The 22,255-nt window shown below is 40.5% G+C and overlaps 1 protein-coding gene across 1 annotated transcript in view; it reads left to right on the top strand.

Moving 5' to 3' along the window:
- Positions 1–22,255, top strand: part of MYO3B (myosin IIIB) — a 390,911-nt gene that overhangs the window by 168,861 nt on the left and 199,795 nt on the right. Inside the window, exons 11-22 of the mRNA XM_050916262.1 lie at positions 8,770–8,866; positions 9,864–9,980; positions 10,455–10,559; positions 12,318–12,401; positions 13,264–13,466; positions 14,020–14,118; positions 14,849–14,963; positions 15,395–15,521; positions 15,666–15,876; positions 18,576–18,723; positions 21,039–21,192; positions 22,101–22,189. Coding sequence (XP_050772219.1) covers positions 8,770–8,866; positions 9,864–9,980; positions 10,455–10,559; positions 12,318–12,401; positions 13,264–13,466; positions 14,020–14,118; positions 14,849–14,963; positions 15,395–15,521; positions 15,666–15,876; positions 18,576–18,723; positions 21,039–21,192; positions 22,101–22,189 — 1,549 coding nt within the window. The remainder of the gene's footprint in view (positions 1–8,769; positions 8,867–9,863; positions 9,981–10,454; positions 10,560–12,317; positions 12,402–13,263; positions 13,467–14,019; positions 14,119–14,848; positions 14,964–15,394; positions 15,522–15,665; positions 15,877–18,575; positions 18,724–21,038; positions 21,193–22,100; positions 22,190–22,255) is intronic.

Here is a 22,255-nt window from a genome sequence, read left to right as displayed (position 1 = left end):
CTGATTCCCAGCCTGATTACATACTACATACTTACGCTGGAGCTCACACAGATTTTTATTATAGCCAGGCCAAAATTTGTGACATTACATTTAAGGTTGTGTCAGTGCTTCCATTATGACTGTCATTAAGGTCAGTGAGAGAGTCAGAGTTAATTCTTCCCATTGTGTTCAATATTTTCCTTGCAAAGTCTTAGTCCAGGACCAATCCTGTGTTTGCTTTCAGATGACAATAACGTAAGAAAGGGTGAACTAGGAGTTTAGACTCTTTGTTTTTCCTCCACCTCTTTTGTGCAGAAACTGTTTGTTCCTATGTTGGTCCTAGATAAAATATGAATGAAGTAAAAACTATGATATGTTTTATTGCACCAGGAGTGTTTAGGCCAAGAAAGAGGAACTCTGATGGAATTTGAGAGGGTGGTCGGTGCTTCCAGACACTATATGGATGAAAATCTTCGGTCCACTCTGCCTTTTTCCTGACTTTGGAGATGTCAGTGAGGGTGTCTTCTTCTTTGGGCCATGTGACCCCTTTATATTTTCTTTTCCAAACGATCAAATAATCCTTCCCTATGCTGCTGCCACCAATGCCCTATGTCAGTGTTCTTTTGTTTATTTTCATACATAGGTGCGCGTGCACACACACGTATATATATATCACAAAACCAAGAATAGTTGTCGCTGATTTTTAACTTGTGCATAAAAATATGTTGATGACTGTTCCTAATTAAAGATTGATTTCCTCAGCTTTTTGGTAATATATTTTTAGGTAATATATTAACTGCAGAGGGCTGACATTGGTAAAACCATGAAGTATTACTATTTGCATTCCTTCTACTTCTCACTGTCAACATATCTGCAGGCCATAGGATCAATAGAAAATTGAAGAGGTCAGCAGGAGATCTGAAGCTACTGTGATATTATGCTCCTAATGTCCTCCTCCTAATCATGTACTTAAGAAAATGAATTAAGCACAGGAAAATATATATATTCAAAAAGTCTTTGTTTTCCTTATGTTTGATTAAGAATAGTTTCTTTACTCATTTGTTTATATAGGATAAAAAGAAAGTTTCCAGTAGTAAAACTGACTTGTTTATCGCATAGGGAAAACAAACAGTTGGAATTTAATATATAATCAGATAACAGATTAATTTACAAAGCCACTCTGCAATTGGAGATGCTTAGGTATGAATGTAACCTCCTCCCTGCAACTATGTTATAAACATAGGCACATCCAAAGTACTTGCAAATTTGCTGTGATTTGAAATCGGTCCTGCAATCTTTCACTTCAATAATGTCTGAAAATGGATGTTTCCTTCCATCATCCTTTCTGATAATAATTTTGCCTGGTGCAACTCAAGGGTGATAAAGGAACTGATATTAAAATATTCTTTCTACTTCTAGATTAATGAATATTCCTGTGTTTGGAGGGACCTGATCACTCATGATGACATCCTTCTCTGCAACTTAATTAGAGACCCTGGATTTAAGCTTAAACCAAAAACAATCAAGAAAACAACAATGATGGGCCAAATCAGCTCCTTTGATTTACACCAGCTGAGGATCTGACCCATCATTATGAATGTAAATCTCTAAATATCACCTTTAAAAAAAAATAAACACAGGAAAAAACAGAAAGTAACAAGTTCCCTTTGATGGGAGTTTCAACTAATACATGTCTTATCCAGGCTGTCCACAGGAAATGACACCCATTATGGTAATTATTAATTTATCACTTCCTGTTCATTCTCTCCATGTGTCATTTCTTGGTTATGTATAGCAGCAGCATATTAAGCCACTAGATTGTATGGAAACATAGGATGAAAAATATAAATAAGACTGTCTCAAGAAAATTGTGTGAGTATTTTGGTGGGTTTTTTCCATTGCTGCTGAAGGAGGGCTTTGGGATGTACGGTCATTGGGAAGCGTTTACGGATAGACAACTGTTCGCTCAGGATGGACTTCATCTAAGTAAGGAGGGAAATAGAATTCTAGGATGGAGGCTCGCCAACCTCATCAAGAGAGCTTTAAACTAGGAAGTTGGGGGAGATGGTTGGGAGATGCTCAGGAGATCTCCACGCCAGAATATAACCTGGAGAGGGAAGTAAACAAAGTGAGAGGGGATACCCTTGCGGACCAAAGAATTGATCCAAGGAGGAATAGTGGAGTAGAAACCAGAGTAATGGGTGATGCTGGTGGTAGAAGGTCTGTGCACGACGGGGGAAAGAGTGTCACTGACGCCAAATGCCAAAAATTAAAATGTCTGTACACTAATGCGAGGAGCCTAGGTAACAAGATGGAGGAACTGGAGCTATTGGTGCAGGAAGTGAAACCGGATATTATAGGGATAACAGAAACCTGGTGGAATAGTACTCATGACTGGAGTACAGGTATTGAAGGCTGTGTGCTGTTTAGAAAAGACAGGAAGAAAGGCAAAGGTGGTGGAGTAGCCTTGTACATCAATGATGAGATTAACTGTAAGAAGTCATTCTTCCGCTTTACTCTGCGCTGGTTAGGCCTCAACTGGAGTATTGTGTCCAGTTCTGGGCACCACATTTCAAGAAAGATGTGGAGAAATTGGAGAGGGTCCAGAGAAGAGCAACAAGAATGATTAAAGGTCTTGAGAACATGACCTATGAAGGAAGGCTGAAGGAATTGGGTTTGTTTAGTTTGGAAAAGAGAAGACTGGGAGGGGACATGATAGCAGTTTTCAGGTATCTAAAAGGGTGTCATCAGGAGGAGGGAGAAAACTTGTTCACCTTAGCCTCCAATGATAGAACAAGAAGCAATGGGCTTAAACTGCAGCAAGGGAGATTTAGGTTGGACATTAGGAAAAAGTTCCTAACTGTCAGGGTAGTTAAACACTGGAATAGATTGCCTAGGGAAGTTGTGGAATCTCCATCTCTGGAGATATTTAAGAGTAGGTTAGATAAATGTCTATCAGGGATGGTCTAGACAATATTTGGTCCTGCCATGAGGGCAGGGGACTGGACTCGATGACCTCTCGAGGTCCCTTCCAGTCCTAGAGTCTATGAGTCTATGAGTCTATGAAATAAGAAGCGATGGAATGGATAAGACAGAGTCTGTCTGGGCAAAAATCACACTGGGTAAAAAAGCAACTAGAGCTTCCCCTGAGATAGTGCTCGGGGTGTGCTATAGACCACCGGGATCTGATTTGGATATGGATAGAGACCTCTTTAATGTCTTTAATGAAGTAAACACAAAGGGGAAATGTGTGATTATGGGAGACTTCACCTTCCCGGATATAGACTGGAGGACGAGTGCTTACAAGAATAATAGGGGTCAGATTTTTCTGGATGTGATAGCGGATGGATTTCTTCATCAAGTAGTTGAAGTACCTACGAGAGGGGATGCCATTTTAGATTTGGTTTTGGTGAGCAGTGAGGACCTCGTAGAAGAAATGGTGGTAGGGGACAGCCTTGGTTCGAGTGATCAGGGGCTAAGATACAGGATGTGGACTTGAGGCTGAATACGATCTTAGCGGGAGCGGGAAAGAATCCGTTGATTATCCTTCATGTGGGAACGAATGACACGGCTAGTTACTCGCTGGACTGTATCAAGGAGGACTATGCCAGACTGGGGAAGAGGCTTAAAGACATCGAGGCCCAGGTGATCTTCAGTGGGATTTTGCCGGTTCCTAGAGCGGGGTGACGAAGGACTGACAAGATTATGGCGATCAACAGATGGCTCAGGGAGTGGTATTATAAGGAGGGCTTTGGGATGTACAGTCACTGGGAAGCATTTACGGATAGACAACTGTTCGCTCAGGATGGACTTCATCTCAGCAAGGAGGGAAATAGAATTCTAGGATGGAGGCTCGCCAACCTCATCAAGAGGGCTTTAAACTAGGAAGTTGGGGGAGATGGTTGGGAGATGTTCGGGAGATCTCCACGCCAGAATATAACCTGGAGAGGGAAGTAAACAAAGTGAGCGGGGATACCCTTGCGGCCCCAAGATTTGATCCAAGGAGGAATAGTGGAGTAGAAACCAGAGTAACAGGTGATGCTGGTGGTAGAAAGTTTGTGCACGACGGGGGAAAGAATGTCACTGACACCAAACGCCGAAAATTAAAAGGTCTGTACACTAATGCAAGGAGCCTAGGTAACAAGATGGAGGAACTGGAGTTATTAGTGCAGGAAGTGAAGCCGGATATTATAGGGATTACCGAAACCTGGTGGAATAGTACTCATGACTGGAGCACGGGTATTGAAGGCTATGTGCTGTTTAGAAAAGACAGGAAGAAAGGCAAAGGTGGTGGAGTAGCCTTGTACATCAATGATGAAATTAAATGTAGCAAAATAAGAAGCGATGGAATGGATAAGACAGAGTCTGTCTGGGCAAAAATCACACTGGGTAAAAAAGCAACTAGAGCTTCCCCTGAGATAGTGCTTGGGGTGTGCTACAGACCGCCGGGATCGGATTGGGATATGGATAGAGACCTCTTTAATGTCTTTAATGAAGTAAACACAAAGGGGAAATGTGTGATTATGGGGGACTTCAACTTCCTGGATATAGACTGGAGGACGAGTACTTGCAAGAATAATAAGGGTCAGATTTTTTCTGGATGTGATAGCGGATGGATTTCTTCATCAAATAGTTGAAGCACCTAAAAGAGGGGATGCCATTTTAGATTTGGTGTTGGTGAGCAGTGAGGACCTCATAGAAGAAATGGTGGTAGGGGACAACCTTGGTTCGAGTGATCATGAGCTGATTCAGTTCAAACTAGATGGAAGGATAAACAAATGTAGATCTGGGATTAGGGTTTTTGACTTCTCGAGGGCTAATTTTAAAGAGTTAAGGAAATTAATTAGGGAAGTGGATTGGATGGAGGAACTTGTGGATTTAAATGCGGAGGAGGCCTGGAATTACTTTAAGTCACAGCTGCAGAGACTATCGGAAGCCTGCATCCCAAGAAAGGGGAAAAAAACCATGGGCAGGAGTTGTAGGCCAAACTGGATGAGCAAGCAACTCAGAGAGGGGATTAGAAAAAAGCAGAAAGCTTACAGGGAGTGGAAGAAAGGTGGGATTAGCAAGGAAGCTACCTTGGTGAGGTCAGAACATGTAGGGATAAAGTGAGGAAGGCTAAAAGCCGCATTGAACTGGACCTTGCAAAGGGAATCAAAACCAATAGTAAAAGGTTCTACAGCCACATAAATAAGAAGAAAACAAAGAAAGAAGAAGTGGGGCCGCTATACACTGAGGATGGAATGGAGGTTAAGAATAATCTAGGCATGGCCCAATATCTAAATAAGTACTTTGCCTCAGTTTTTAATAAGACTAGTGAGGAGTTTAGCGATGATGGAGGGATGATAAACGGGAATGTGGATATGGAGGTGGATATTACCGCAACTGAGGTAGAGGCCAAACTTGAACAGCTTAATGGACAAAATCGGAGGGCCCGGACAATCTCCATCTGAGGATATTAAAGGAACTGGCGCATGAAATTGCAAGCCTGTTAGCAAGAATTTTTAAGCAATCGATAAACTCGGGGGTTGTGCCCTACGACTGGAGGATTGCTGACGTAGTTCCTATTTTTAAGAAAGGGAATAAAAGTGATCCGGGTAATTATAGGCCTGTTAGCTTGACGTCTGTAGTATGTAAGGTCTTGGAAAAAATTTTAAGGGAGAAAGTAGTTAAGGACATAGAGGTCAATAGTAATTGGGACGAATTGCAACATGGATTTACTAAAGGTAGATCGTGCCAAACCAATCTGATCTCCTTCTTTGAGAAGGTGACGGATTACTTAGATAAAGGAAATGCGGTAGATATAATTTACCTCGATTTCAGAAAGGCGTTTGACACGGTTCCACATGGGGAACTGTTAGTTAAATTGGAAAAGATGGGGATGAATATGAAAGTTGCAAGGTGGATAAGGAACTGGTTAAAAGCGAGACTCCAGCGGGTCGTATTGAAAGGTGAACTGTCAGGCTGGAAGGAGGTCACTAGTGGCGTCCCTCAAGGATCGGTTTTGGGACCGATCTTATTTAACCTTTTTATTACTGACCTTGGCACAAAGAGCGGGAATGTGCTAATAAAGTTTGCAGATGACACAAAGCTGGGGGGTATTGCTAACACGGAGAAGGACAGGGATACTTAGGAAGATCTGGACCACCTTGTAAACTGGAGTAATAGTAATAGGATGAAATACAACAGTGAAAAGTGCAAGGTCATGCACTTAGGGATTAATAATAAGAATTTTAGATATACGTTGGGGACGCATCAGTTGGAAGCGACAGAGGAGGAGAAGGACCTTGGGGTATTGGTTGATAGCAGGATGACTATGAGCCGCCAATGCGATACGGCTGTTAAAAAAGCAAATGCGATTTTAGGATGCATCAGGCGAGGTATTTCCAGCAAGGATAAGGAGGTGTTAGTACCATTATATAAGGCGCTGGTGAGACCCCATCTGGAATATTGTGTGCAGTTCTGGTGTCCCATGTTCAAGAAGGATCAATTCAAACTGGAACAGGTCCAGAGACGGGCTACTAGGATGATCCGAGGAATGGAAAACCTGCCTTATGAAAGCAGACTCAAAGAGCTTGGCTTGTTTAGCCTGGCCAAAAGAAGGCTGCGGGGGGATATGCTTGCTCTATATAAATATATCAGGGGGGTTAACGTTAGGGAGGGAGAGGAATTATTTAAGTTTAGTACTAATGTAGGCACGAGGACGAATGGGTACAAACTGGATATAAGGAAGTTTAGACTTGAAATTAGACGAAGGCTTCTAACCATTAGGGGAGTGAAGTTCTGGAACAGCCTTCCGAGGGAAGTAGTGGGGGCAAAAGACTTTTCTGGCTTTAAGACTAAGCTTGATAAGTATATGGAGGGGATGTTATGATAAGATAGTTTAATTTGGGCAATTGATCTTGGATTATCACCAGATAAGTCTGCTCAATGGTCTGCGGGGAGATGTTGGATGGGATGGGAACTGAGTTACTGCAGAGAATTCCTTCTTGGGTGCTGGCTGGTGAGTCTTGCCCACATGCTCAGGGTTTAGCTGATCGCCATATTTGGGGTCGGGAAGGAATTTTCCTCCAGGGCGGATTGGCAGGGGCCCTGGAAGTTTTTCGCCTTCCCCTGCAGCGTTGGGCATGGGTCGCTTGCTGGTGGATTCTCTGCAGCTTGAGGTCTTCAAACCAATTTTGAGGATTTCAATAACTCAGTCCTGGGTTAGGGGTTGTTATAAAAGTGGATGGGTAGGGTTCTGTGGCCTGCCTTGTGCAGGAGGTCAGACTAGATGATCATATTGGTCCCTTCTGACCTATGAGTCTATGAAACAACTGTATCCTCACTCTATTTTACATAATCAGAGTTCAAATAAATCTATAGAATTGCAGTGCACTAAGTAGCCAAAACTAAACAATGAAAAGAAGTAAAAAAACAAACAAAAAAAACCCCCAAGAAACAAGATCCTTTAAAGTAATCTGCATTTGTCAGGGTGCCCCTGTAGTTAAATGTCTCTACCTCCTCCCTCTTGGCTAAAAGGCTAATTTTGATCAATAATTCTTCTGCACCTGACCTTATGTTAGCTTGTTGTCTAGGAAAAACTTAAGTTTGGAACTGCATGTGTGTTGGGGGTTTGTGGTGATCAAGGATCCTTATGTTTCTTTTTGAAACATGATTTTCAAAAGTCAGTAGTTGTAGATGCAGGGGAAAAAAGACCTAGTATCTTTTTCTTTGCACATCAACCTTCCATATTATGTATACGCAACATAATCTGCGGTGTCAACAGAAGCATGCTAATATTGTCCTACCTACCTGATGTACCATTATCATTGGTTAGGAATGTGTTATCATGTGATTCCTACTTTGTACATGGCAACCAATGCAGCAGCAATCTGTCAGGAGCTGTCACTGAGGATCAATGCTTAGTGTAACCCAGCAGGATGCTGCTGGATCTCAGTGGGTGTCCTCCTGCTATGCTTTGATTATGTTTGTTGTAAAGAAAAACATGGTCGTGTTTACACTGTGTTCATCTATCACCTCCTCTGTGGAAGACATTTCATACACCCTTAGTTTGTCTCTATTTCTTTATAAAATGTAATGTGTCATTTAAAAAAATACACCAGCTTTTTCAAAGATTCCTTCAGTGTAATCAGATTATAAAGGGGTTATGGGAAGTTTGTCTCCGCTTCTAACTGGGTGGTTTAAAGACTCTGATTAAATCTCTGAGGAGAAGCTGACTGAACATCCATACAATTTAAAGTCTGATGGCAGTTGTGGTTCAAAAATGTTGTTCTGGACCAGGTCCAGGGTCATCTGAGGAGATGCACTGGCAAACGCCAAGGTAATGAGAAGTACATTGTACTCTTTCTTGTTTGTTGTAGCCCCAGTAGTTGGAATAACTAAAGTTCCTAAAAAAAAATACTTAATTAGATGAACTGGTAATTTATTAATGTTTACATGGAACTAACTTCTTGTGACGAGGAGGTGGGAAAGAAAGGGAGGGTATTTTGATAGATTTCTATTATATTCAGAGACAGCCTGCCAACAGATAATCCTTCACCTGAGAGCATTGCTAAAAAAATATGGGTTAAATATTGTGAAGGAAAAAATATGGGAGTTATGCTGAGCTTCTAGCTGATGCATTTATTTAAAAATATTCCCTCAAAATGCTCCAAGGTAAGTAGTTTAGAGAGTGTGCCTGTTTTCTGTTTGAAAAGATCACCCGCTAAGTTAATTATTATTGCCTCTCACTAGATGCATTTTTTAGAATAGTGTTTTAACACTGATACTCTGTTAACACACCTGCAGGTATGAACGAATACACACTAGAAGACCTTATCGTGTGGATGCGGCTGACAAATACTCTCTAGATGATGATCTAGTAAACCTAGAGGTTCTAGATGAGGTACTGTACCATTCAGGCCTCAGTTTCTCAGCCCTGACCATTATATCACATGTATTGCTTGCTTCTGCTTTATAGGTTTTATTCTAACAGTGTCATCATGTCACAAAATTAATTGTTCATTGTCTTGGCATAAAAGAATAACTGTTCCACACGTGATTCTGATCTGCTATCACAAGTTCATTTATATTCTCCGCAGTGATATAAAAGCAGTTTCAGTAAAACCTATAACACAGAAGAACTGAATGATGGATGATGCTAGTTTAAATTATTTTCTATTTGCAAAAAAAATTGAAGCTTAGCCTCAAAAACCAGGATTAGAATAATTTTTCTTCAAAACCAATAATGTATTTAAGGAATGTCCCAGCTACAGATAATAAAGACTCTATTATGAAAACAGTGATAAACCCATACATATAATCTCCAAGTTTTATACACCACATATGTGCAGAGAACCTGTTAATTTTAGCTTGGGGGAACCTTAACTTGTATTCCAACAGGAACAACATATAATATAAAAATGTGCTGGGTTCCCATTTAAAACAAATGTATGGAGTAATACTTGAAAAATTATGTTGTTGTTTTATGTTCCTTTTTGTTCTATAATGGACTCATGAGCATGAAGAGTCAAATTACAAAAATTAAGTGACAGTTTACACACAAGTATGGCAATGAAACCCCCTTCCCCCACCCCTCCCAATCCGATAACCTATGTGGTCATTTACTGCGTTAAGTGTTTGCTTCTCTGGCAGGCATAACAACATAAACTATTAAAAAAAAGGGGGGGGGTTATTGCTTTTAATTTGTTTTTGTTGAAATACTGTAGAGAAATGCATGAGGTTATGAAAATATTGGTTTGGTTTTGTGAGGTCATTGTTTGACATAAATGACAAATAACATTTAAGATAATCAGTTATTACTCAGTGTTCTCAATATATTTACAATGAATCTTGCTATCTGGAAAAATATTTCTTAACTGTCAAACTTCTTATAATCCTAGGATACAATTATCCATCAACTTCAGAAGCGTTATGTTGATCTACAAATTTATACTTATGTTGGAGACATTTTAATAGCCTTAAACCCTTTCCAGAATCTCAGCATATATTCTCCACAGGTAAGAGAAACACCAAGATGAGGACAGTACTTGCTGTAGATTGTAAAACTGAAGAGGTACAAGAAAGAAAAGGCCCATAAATGGTTAGGAGTCTTGGTCACCGAAAACCATAAAAATATATTTTAAATAGGACTTAAAAATATTGTAAATTGCTTTAAAACATTACTCTGTGGGGAACATCTCTATCTAGCTTATGTGCCCCCCCATCACCAAAGTATCTGAGCCCTCACAATCTCTAATATATTTACCCACACAACACCCTCTGGGGGGAAGTGCTATTATCCCCATTTTACAGATGGGGAGCTGAGACACAGACAGACAAAGTGACTTGCTCAAGATCACAGAGAAAGTTGGCAGCACATAAGGGAATTTTCCATCTTTCCAGGCAGCATCCTAATCACCAGACCATCCTTCGCAACATCACTGATTTCACAGGGTGAACAATTTATTTTGACAGATTTCTTTTTCATTTAGTTTTCCAAGCTTTACCATGGTGTGAAGCGGTCATCTAATCCCCCCCACATATTTGCCTCTGCTGATGCTGCTTACCAGGGCATGGTAACTTTCAGCAAGGATCAGGTAAGAACATCTTTATCTCTTTTTTTACTTAATATTAGTCATAGAATGCTGCATTACTTCAGTTAAGTTGAGTATTCTGTGTTGTTAGTCGATGATCTTTATGAAACTTTCTATTCCAGAGCATGTATGTATAGCAGGAAAAATGGAACAGCAGTCCAGTCAGTTTTAGGACTACTGAAAAGGTCATGGTACAGTAGTAGATGCTATAAAGTTGAATTCTCAGTCAGTGTAAATCAGCGTAGCTCCATCGATTCCAGATAACACCAGCTGACAATCTTTACCCTATGGGCCTGATTCTGTACTACCTTGCATTTGGTACACTCATTTACAACTGTGCAAAATGTATGTAAAATGCTGCCATATCAGTAGCTTTTTGCACTTAGCTTGCACAGGTGCAAGACCAATGGAAAATCAGTTCCTGTGCCTACAAGTCACAGAAAAATACAAACCACTAACGATGGAATCACTCATTTTCATGGTAAAATATAATAATGAGAGTTCTAACATAAATGTAATGAGGACACAAATCCAATTATATGGAAATGATTTTAATGAGAATGGAAATATAATGTACAGAAACTGGATTCCTTTTTACAATATTTTTAAGATTATAATTTTGTATTCCTTTTCACATGTTCTACTAAGCATAGATATGGGTATTGGGGAATAATAATGATTTTATTTATAAAATCCTCCTTGACATGCATGCTGCACATTAGTTCATAGTAAATACTTCTAAAGAAGGCTTAAAAACACAATAAAATAATACAATAAAACCACATTCAGAATACACCAGACAAAGACGAATATAGATGGACTCTGCATATGAAAAAGGAGAAAGAGAATTGACAGTTTATTGGATTTTGGCGAGTGTGAGGGCCGAGGGTCCATTAGATACGGCTGTTAGTTATATAACTCTTAAGGGGTTTTGCTAAGAAACTAGTGTGTAGAATAAATGATGGGGGAGTTGTTGAAGTTAAGAAGCAAGTTTATCATTTTGAAATCAGCCCATCAGGTTTATTTTGTAAATCTTAATTTTTTCAAGTGCCTCATATATGATTACAAACTAATTTTGCCTTGTGGATCCATATCCTTGAGCTTAGGTAGCTAATTATTTATAGGCATCTTGGTATACTGTCAGCATAGCTAATTTATTGGTTGCTGTTTCCAAAAGACTACTGTAAAACTAATCTTTGAGCCTAGGACTCCCAGGGTTGGTTGAGCCAATCAGTAAAATCTGTGGCTACAGATCTGTTAGTTCTGACACCAGGTACAGGAGGAATGCAGATCTTCTCATCTGGGTTCCTCTCATAAACAGTTACACATCTGTTTGTCTGACTTCTTTAGAAGCTGAGGATGTTGTGCCAGCTCAGGGATTAGCACTGTGCACTGTTCCCTGTACATGGTAGAAAACACTGAGGATTTTATTTTGTGCAAGATCAGACTTTTAAACTGAACAGTGGGTAGAATTGTACTTTCCCAGTAAAAGACTCCAGGTTTCAAATAGTGTCATAGTACTGGGCTGTATAGATCTTATTCTCTCCACAACATGTATAAGCACCCACAGATTGTGATGATGCACCTTTTATCAATCAAAAGAGTAAAGAAACAAACATACCTATGACTCTTACTGATATACAGTTGACTCTGAAGATGTCTTGGTAATATATCCAAAACAATATAAAAGTAGTAGTTGAACATCTGAGTTGATCAGCTTTATGGTGAGCAATGCATTTACAATTTTGTTTTATGTATCAGTGCATTATCATCAGTGGAGAAAGTGGTGCTGGAAAGACTGAAAGCGCCCATCTGATTGTCCAGCATTTGACCTTCCTGGGAAAGGTATTTATAGCCAGCCAGGTAGCCCAGTGATCAGTGTTTTTTAAACTATCTTTGCTGAAAAAAACCCTGAGGCATTTATTTTTAGCTTGTTGAAAACACTGAAAATTGAGTAGTACGTACTGGGGACTTTGTTATTAATTTGGATCTGATATTTTACACTGAAGAGACCATAAAGAATATGCTAGTTTTAAACTCAGCTCCTGCAAAGGCTTATGCACGTGCTTAACTCTTAACATGAGTTGTGCCATTAAAGTCAGTGAGAATACTCACATGCACCATTGTTTGCAGAATTGGGATCTTAGGGCCTGATCCAGCTTTGCCATTGACTTAAATGCATAAATGATCAAACCCACAATGATTAGTGCCTCTGGTTATCTACAGTGCTTATGACCTAGGTTCATTATTCAAACTATAAGAATCAGTGCCAGAATGAAATTGGGAATGGGCTGCTGCTGCAAACACTTATGCACATATTTAACTTTAAGCATATGAATAAATCCATTGAAGTCACGGCACTTTGAAAACTCAAGTGCTCTAAGTTAAACACATGTGTAAATGCTTGCAGGATCAGAGCCTAAATGATATTTATTGTCTGATATTTTATTTAAATAAAATATATGGAGCCTCCTAAAGCATATATATTGCAAAGAGGGAAAAAATGCAATATCTTCACACCTGCTAGAGACTTTGTTTTCCCCTTCAATATGTGGGTATGTTGTTGTATCAGTAACTGGGTCAAATTCACACGTGCCAGTAGCTGTAGGGCACATGATAATGTACACTATGTTTCAGAGGCTGGGAAGAAGCCTTGAGCAAGCATTCTTTTGGGGCATCCTTTCTGATCTGTGTCTATTCTGTCAAGGCCAATAACCGTGCTTTGCGTGAGAAGATTCTTCAAGTGAACCCTCTGGTTGAAGCGTTTGGGAATGCCTGCACTGCTATCAATGACAACTCAAGTCGTTTTGGAAAATACCTGGAAATGATGTTTACACCAACAGGAGCTGTAATGGGGGCAAAAATTTCTGAATATCTACTTGAAAAATCCAGAGTCATAAAGCAGGCTGTGTAGGTTAATAATACTGTGTCCTTTCAAATCTACCCTACCTTTTTTTTTTTTTTGGTTTGTTTTTACTTTTCAAAACACACTTTTCAATGAAATTTTTATTCTAACCAACTGGCAGCTTGTGCTACAGCACTTGTACTATGTCTGGAAGTACAGTTAGTTTCATTCTTCTGGGCTGGAGACCAATACCACTCTATCATTTGGTAAAGAATGCTTTGTAGAGTATATTGTTTCTCCTATAAACATGTCATTGTACTTTTGTGCTCAACCTCCAAGAACTTATAAAGGGAAGGAGAAGAGCCTGATCTCAGTCTCATTGCCACTGTCTGGTTTGGGTGGGTTTTGTGTGCTTAACAGATTAGATGGAAGAGCTTTTCATTGGGCTTTTGCTGCTTCTGGCCCTGATCCTGCACCATTAAAGTCAATGGGAGCTTTGCCATTGACTTCAATGAGCATAGGATCAATCCCTCTTCCATTAACTTGACAGTGTACACATAGTGAAAACGTAGATGCAGATAGACCTGTAAGCTTTAAAATAATACATTTTTTTTCCAGAGGAGAAAAAAACTTCCATATATTTTACTATATTTATGCTGGTCTTTTTCATCAGAAGAAACTTTCTGAGTACAGACTTCCTGAAAAAAAGCCTCCTAGGTAACTATCACTAATTTGTTTTTAATGCGGTTGTAATTGGCTATTGATCAGGGCTTGCTTTCAGTGTGATGCTTTGAAATCTCTCTTAATCTTTTCCTACACCTTGTGGATCTTTTTTAATCCTCCCAAGTGCAGAAGAGGATGGACAACAAGGAATTACTTTATTATTTTCTTTGAGGACTTGCAGCATTTATAATAAGAAGGGGAAAAGCCATCTCCTCATTATCTAGATTTTCATTCCTTCTTTCAGGTCTTCTCTATCCCCAGAAATGAGTGGCTGTGAATGCAGAGCTTTCTGGTAATGCTGCAGAAGCAACTCAAAATATATTGGTTTAAATTTATGTTACTCTTTGGCTATTAGGGCAAATTCTACTTGAATGCAGTAGTAGTAGTAGAAGGTGCATTTCCATTAAAGTAAATGGAATTGCACTGTCTTACTTCAGGGCTGAATCTTGTTCGTCAAATTTGAGTTACTAATTTCATTTGCTATCCGTCTCTTCATTGGAAAACTATAATGTTGGGATAACATTTTAATTTGTGCTGAAGGAACAAAAACTAATAGAAAGAAAATAATCCCCAAACTTTTTGATTAGCACAATAATATTTATTTGGTTACAAAAACATTGAAATAGGTGGTCTGCTCCGTTACTGATGCAATCCTATTGAAATCAGTGTGGGTTGTAGCAGTACATCTGTTAACACAGCATTTTAATTATGCCATTTTATTTAGGTATATTGATAATGAAACTGGAAGAGTAATGCAAGATATTATTACTAAAGACTCATATGGAAGACAATTTGAAGCAATTAAACATTGCTTTAGGATCATAGGATTCACTGATGAGGTAAAAGATTAATCATGGACTAGCTACCAAAGCACTATTGTCCTTATTTTTAAAAACCACCTCCAATACTTCCTGTGCAAATGCTGGCATTTGTTGTCTAAATATATCATTATGCCACAGAATCTCACCTTTGTAATTGTATGTACAAAACTGCACCCACAGAACTGGAGGACTGACTGAGGCTTCAGTCTTTATTGAGACAAGCTCCATTCTATCCCATTCACATTTCCATTTCTATCTCACTTTTCCATTTTAGAGGGAGTTTACTTGAATAAGGATAGAGTAAAAACTGAACTGGGCAAGTCTGAACTTCAGAATGACCCAATGGGCTTTACACACACTCTTCCTATCTTATTTTTAAACAGACCACATTTGGGGGCTACAACTAACTAATTGTGTCTTGTTAAGGTAGTTCTTATCTCATTTTGCAGGAAGTTCATTCAGTTTACAAAATTCTGGCTGGAATCTTGAATACAGGAAATATTGAGTTTGCTGCCATTTCCTCACAGCACCAAACTGATAAAAGTGAAGTTCCCAATGCAGAGGCCTTAGATAATGGTAAATATGTTTTTAATAATGTCAGTTCTGTAAATGCAGCTTGATTGAATTTGTAAGAATCTCCAACTGATGGGTAGTAGGTAGATAGTGCTGGCAATTTTTGTTCTCCAGTCACAGCCACCTTTCCCATCTGTTATCTTCCAGCTGCTGTACTGCTCAGTATTGGTTCAGAAGAGCTCCAGGAAGCTCTAACCTCTCACTGTGTTGTAACACGAGGAGAGACTATTATCCGAACAAACACTGTGGACAAAGCCGCTGATGTGCGAGATGCCATGTCTAAAGCACTTTATGGTCGACTCTTCAGCTGGATTGTAAATCGTATTAATACACTGCTGCAGCCAGATAAAAATATATGGCAAGTTACATATCACTGATGTGTGTGATGAGATCATCCCTTTTTGTATTTTTGATTTTGCTGGAGGAATACTGTTTATTTGGAAAAGACCTCAAAATGGCCTTCATGCTGTGATCCTGAATTCTGTTTCCAGGACATTAACCCCATGCTTTTCAAAGAGCTGCCTGGGATTTGGCTACTGAAATCAATGAGAATTGTGTGGTTAAAATCCCAGGCAAGTCTTTGAAAAGAGCCTTTGTATCTGGTAATCTGTATCTGAAAATCATCCCAGATTCCCATAGATAACCAATTAGAGTAGGCTGGGTACATTAAACACAAGTATTGTTCTATGTGATCCTTCCAGTTCTCAAGTAATAATAAACTAGTGATAAAATATAGATATAAATTATTACAGAACAGCTACTTAATGAATATATTTTTGACATTCCAATGCAAGCTGTTAAAACCAGCGGTCAAAACATTATTGTGAAAACTTTCATGCCAATTTGCATTATGGAAATGTTTACACTGTGCCATCTTATTTCTTTCCTGGAACAAAGACAGATCCTCAGACCCCATTCTAGCTGCTTTGCACTTCTCAAGGAGCAACTGGGAATTCCCAAGCACAAGTGAATCCCTCAGGTGGTGTAAATCTGCCATAGCTGCTTTGATTTTGTTGGCTCCCCCAACATTCTCCATGGAGAGGATATGTTGGAAGTGAGAGAAGGCACGGAGAGGATATATTGGGGGCAGAGTTGCAGCAACATGTGTCCTCATGGGACAGCTGTTGGTGGTGTAAGTTAGACCAGCCCCTAGGCAGCTATGAGTTATGCTGGGAGCTGTTTCATTCCCTGGTAGGGCTAGAATTGGGAAAGTGGAAAGGTGTCTTATATTTCTCTTTCCTTTGTCTCCTCATTACTGAGCTCAACACAGTAAAGGATGCAGACCACAGTCTGAGACTGCCTGTCTGTCTGTCTTAGGCAGGGTCAAAGTAATGGGAAATGGAGGGAGCACAGCTCCCCTTCTTCTGTCAACAGCAGAGGGAGAGCTCCTCCTCTTCCATGGCCAGTGCATGAGAGCTCTTCTTTCTTTCTCAATCTGCTTCAGCATAGCTATCTAGGTTGCCTACCTAAGAGTCTACACAGCCCTCTTCTACCTGAGGAGACTGTCAAATAGTTTTCTGTTGAGATCTACTTGCTGGAACCATTCCCTGAATACCTCTGAAGAGGTGCTGCCTGGAATCAGCACTTCCCAATGATTTATCTCTTCCTCCTCCCTAACCTTAGCAGAACTTGTGTAATGCAAGAATCTCAGAGTTGAGAAGGGGTAAGGTGACCAGATGACCTGATTTTATAGTGTCTATCCTGATATTCAGGTCTTTGTCTAATATAGTCAGTGGTGAGCTGGAGCCGGTTCTTACCGGTTCGCAGGAACCAGTTGTTAAATTTAGAAGCCCTTTTAGAACAGGTTGTTCCAGGACAAACGGTTCTAAAAGGGCTTTATTTAACAAAAGCTCTGGCAGCTGTCCACCCTGCCCCTGGCCCCAGCTCACTTCCCCCTTTTCCCCTGAACACTCCACCCCCCTTCTCCTCCCACTCCCGTGCTTCCCCTGAATCAGATATTTGTGGGAAGCCTGAAACAAGCAGCAGGCAGGTAAGCTGGGGCAGGGGAGCCCAGAGGAGGAGGGCTCCAGATATGTGTGGCGCGGCCCAGTCTGGTCCTGGCCAAGCAGCTCCCTCTGGCCTGGCCCCGGCTGAGCACCCCCAGCTTCGGCCCAGGCCCGGCTTGGGCCCCGCAGCACCGGTGCTGGCCTCGGCCCCAGCCGAGCAGCTCCGGCCCGGCCTGGGCCCCACGGCACCAGCCCTGGCCCCAGCTGAGCGGCTCCATCTAGGGCCCCATGGCACCGGTGCCGTCCCGGGCCCAGCCAAGCCGCTCCGGCTCGGGCCCCATGGCACCGGCCCCGGCCCCAGCCGAGCAGCCCCAACCCGGCCCCTTCTGGGCGGCTCTGACCCGGCCCCTTCCGCGTGGCTCCAGGCAGCGTGGTAAGGGAGCAGGGAGGGGGTATTGGAAGAGGACAAAGGAGTTTGAGAGATTGTGGGGGGGTGGATAGGGATTGGGACGGTTAGAGGGCAGGGAACAGGGGGATTGAATGGGGGCAAGGGTCCCTGGGGGGCAGTCAGGAAGGAGCAGGGGTTGGATGGGGGCAGTGGGGGGTAGTCAGGGACAGAAAGAAAGGGTAGTTGGATGGGGCAGGTGTCCCAGGGGGCCGTCAGGATTGAGAGGAGGGGTTGGATGGGGGGGCATGGGGAAGTCAGGGGATAGGGAAGAGGGGTGGATGGGCCAGGGGTCCCGGCGTGTGTGTGTCAAGGAACGTGGGGGGTTGGATGGGGCAGGAGTCCCAGAGGGGGGCTATGACCCCCTCGTGGGGTGAGGAGGAGGGAACCTGTTGTTAATATTTTGGCAGCTCATCAGTGAATGTAGTTGCCTATTACCCTCCACGCCCTGTTCTTATTTTTCATACTTGCTATCTGGTCACCCTAAAAAGGAGTGTGGTAATGACTGTAAACAAATGCACAATCTGTGTTTGATTTATACAGGCTGTCTCTCTTCCTTTTGTGGCGGATTGAATTAATGATAGTATCTGATCTTGATTATCCTGTTTCTTTTGATTTTTCCTGGGTTTTGCCCCATGTTGGATTTTGTGTGTGTTTTCTACATAGCAATGCTGAAAGCCGGATGAATGTTGGGATACTGGATATCTTTGGATTTGAGAACTTCACAAGAAATTCCTTTGAACAGCTGTGCATAAACATTGCTAATGAACAAATCCAGTTTTATTTCAATCAGCACATCTTTGCACTTGAACAGGTAAATTTAAGGCTGCTGTGATTGTAAGCTAGATTCAGGAGTACTACATAAATATATATATGTATAATACACTCTCTCTCTCTCTCTCTTTCTCTCTCTCTCTGTAGTACTACTGAATCTCTCTCTTTATATATATAAAATTTATTTCTAATACAAGACTGTGGCTGAACAATATACCATATTGTGAGGGATACAGGTACTAATGTAGAGACAGGGCTACGTAGCTCTTAGAAACTTTACTCAATGACTTTTTGCCATTGGAAAAAGTGTTGTGACCCTTGTTGCATTTTTGAAAGAAGAACTAGCTTTATTTAATTTGTATGGATTGTATTACAAATTAATAAAAAGACAAACCTAAAATTCAAGAAGCTTCTTGCTAAAAATAGCTATTATGATTTTTATTAAACAAAGGATTAAAGAGAACAGTTATCAAATCAAAATTATAATTGAGTTAATAAATCAACATGTTGACAATAATATGGAATGAAATCAGCACTGGGTCAAATCACTGGATGAACACAATCAGGATTTAAATCATGAAGTTAGCATAGTGCACGATCAAGTCTTATACATATTTAAGCCTGGAAAGCAAAGGGGATGTAATTTACTTCTCAGATTCCTGAAGCAGCTAGATTCCTTCAAGGTTTCCATTGACTGAGTGGTTGACTTTTTCCTGATTAATTTAGCTCTACTGTGATACAGAATGATTAAAAACCTATAATTTCCCTTGTTAGTTCAGAACAAAAGGGTAACACAAAATGATTTAAGATATGATTTACTTAGAAATTGGATATACATGTGCTATGTCTTTAACATTCTCTCTCTCTCCCCTCTCCCCCTTTCTCTTTCACATCTAAAAAGTGTTAACAGAAAAAAATAATGAATACAGGAAGTAGGCTCCTCTACCAATCCACAAAATAGGAAAAATAATAAAAGTTTTTTATAAGAAAAATGTTTTAATGGTGCTTCTGCTTGCTGGGTTTCAGATTTTCAAAGTAAAAATTGTAATTCAGGAGACCAGGTGACATCATCTCTAGTTCATATTTTAAACTGGCCAGCAGCCTGCCTCTGGGCACTTGGCTAGTCAGCTGGCATAGCCTGAAGTCAGGGCCGGCTTTAGGCCTATTCCACTAATTCCCCCGAATCGAGCCCCATGCCTAAGAGGGCCCCAGGCCCAGTGAGAATCCCTTCCCTGGCTAGAGGTGCCTTTTTAATTTTTACTCATCTGGCAGTGCTCCGGGTCTCCAATGGCACTTCAGCGGTGGGTTCTTCGCTTGCTCCGGGTCTTCAGAGGGACTTCAGCGGCGGGTCCTTCGCTTGCTCTGGGTCTTTGGCAGCTGGTCCTTCAGTGCCACCGAAGACCTGGAGTGAGTGAAGGACCCACCACCAAAGTGCCACCGAAGACTAGGAGCACCGCCCAGTGAGTACAAACCCCATGTGTTTTTTTACATGTGTGTTTGGTTTTTTTTAGTCATCCCTGCTGGGGCCCTGTCAAAACTGTTCAAATTGGGCCTCGCACTTCATAAAGCCAGCCCTGCCTGAAGTGGTCTTGGTCTGTCTCTTCTTTTTAGGGGAAAGGGTGTTGGGGGATGCTGGCAGCCTTTCTTGGTGTTCTGGTGACCTGGTAGAATCACCTGTGGTCACTTAGATCTTTAAGGTTGTGATTCTAGTTCACTCTACCCCATGCCACGTCCTTGAAATCTTCCAAGCAAATCCGGGGATCATAGACCTCCTACTCTGATGGTGTGGTCCAACCTAGGTTGAGGGTAGGCAAGTTTGACCTTTGATCATTCTGGAAAGTCCCATCTATTACTAACAGTTCTGTAACAACCCAAGTCACCAGACCAAAGAAAGAAATGTGGTCTAGACTGATTGAAGACTTAATTAAGTTATTGTTATTTCTTACTTCACTCCTACTTCTACCCATTCATATTTCCATTCCCTTAGCATATCTTAAAATATTCTGAGCTTTTTACTGGCATAGAATTAGGCCACTAACAATTCTATGACTTGATCATATGGTCATCTCTAAGAAAAAGCGCTGTCATTTTCTGTTAATACGAATCTTATTTAAGCTAAAGAAAAATTAAGAGTTTACAGAACAAGAAAATGGAAGTTTAGAGACTAGACCTCACTCAGATAGACCCATTTCCCACACGATATTGTGACCTTGCTGCCACATAATTGTTGTGAGCTTTGTAGGCAATTAAATGTTACAAGATCCTGTAAACAAGAAAGAAGCTTTGTGCCATAAATGTCCTGATGGTAATATTTTCATGGTCAATTCAGTATTAACTGTATTTCTGACTTTGTAGATGGAATATCAGAATGAGGGCATTGATGCTACTACAGTGGAGTATGAGGACAATCGTCCACTTCTAGATATGTTCCTCCAGAAACCAATGGGAGTACTTTCTCTACTTGACGAAGAAAGTCGATTTCCCCAGGCAACAGACCTGACTTTAGTTGGTATGAATAATAATTTAAAAAACCCTAAAGAATGACTGATACACATTGAGTGAGAGCCATGACATTTTATAGTATTTTTGCTTGTCTAAATAACCCCTGAGTCTGTGGCATTAGCAATGGATTGAGAAGCTTCTGAAAATTCTGCTATGATGTCACCAATATTCAGACATGAACAAATGGACTTTTATTTACTTAAGTATTTATTTTCTCTCTTTTTGCTCAGGTGCTCACTTCAACTATTTTGCTAGTTTCTTGTTATTTTTATATTGTTAATGTTATTTTATTGTTTAAATATTAATACCTATCTAAATAGGGTTTATTATCTATGGGATTTACAAATGTTAAATAATAGTCACAATGCTGCTGTGTGTTAAGTACTTCAAGGATTCTTATCCTCATTTAAGAGATGGGAAACTGAGACAGAGAATGGAAGAGAGATATGCCCGAGACCATACATTGAGTTAGTAGTAGTGACTTTGCTGTGCCATCTGACTAGATAGTTCCTTAACTTGATGATTATTTTATGAACATTTTAATAAATCTTGTTGACAACTTTAAAATGTGTGCAGCCAATAAATATGAGAAGTTTATTCTAGCGTTCGACCTACCAAGCCATTGTCATTTGTTAGTTTCCGATAGGCATCCCATTAGAAGTGAGTTGTGAGGGATTTGAAGGACTAGTTTGGGGAGGCTGTTCATTTATAAGTGGTAACTTGGAAGAAAGAACACAGGTGCTTGTAGGAAAAGCTGACAAAGGCTGAAATCATTAGTGGACAATGTGATAACTTATAAGAGTATTTTGTACTAATTCTGATTTTTTGGGTTGTAAGCTGTCCTTAATTATGGTGGAGAATTGTGCTTTAAATTGCTGTGGTTCACCTTTAACAGTTACCTTTTTTAATGACTAGATAAATTTGAAGATAATTTAAGATGCAAATACTTTTGGAGGCCCAAACGTGTGGAGCTGTGTTTTGGCATTCAGCACTATGCTGGAAAGGTAAAGGCCATATGGTCTGAATGTAATCAGTAGTATAGTCACTATCCATTCCATCCAGAGGCATTT

Source organism: Gopherus flavomarginatus, chromosome 10 (genome assembly GCF_025201925.1).
Source record: "Gopherus flavomarginatus isolate rGopFla2 chromosome 10, rGopFla2.mat.asm, whole genome shotgun sequence".
NCBI classification, from domain to species: domain Eukaryota; kingdom Metazoa; phylum Chordata; order Testudines; family Testudinidae; genus Gopherus; species Gopherus flavomarginatus.
Note: the sequence above shows the minus strand (reverse complement) of the source record. Positions and strands in the feature narration are given on the sequence as shown.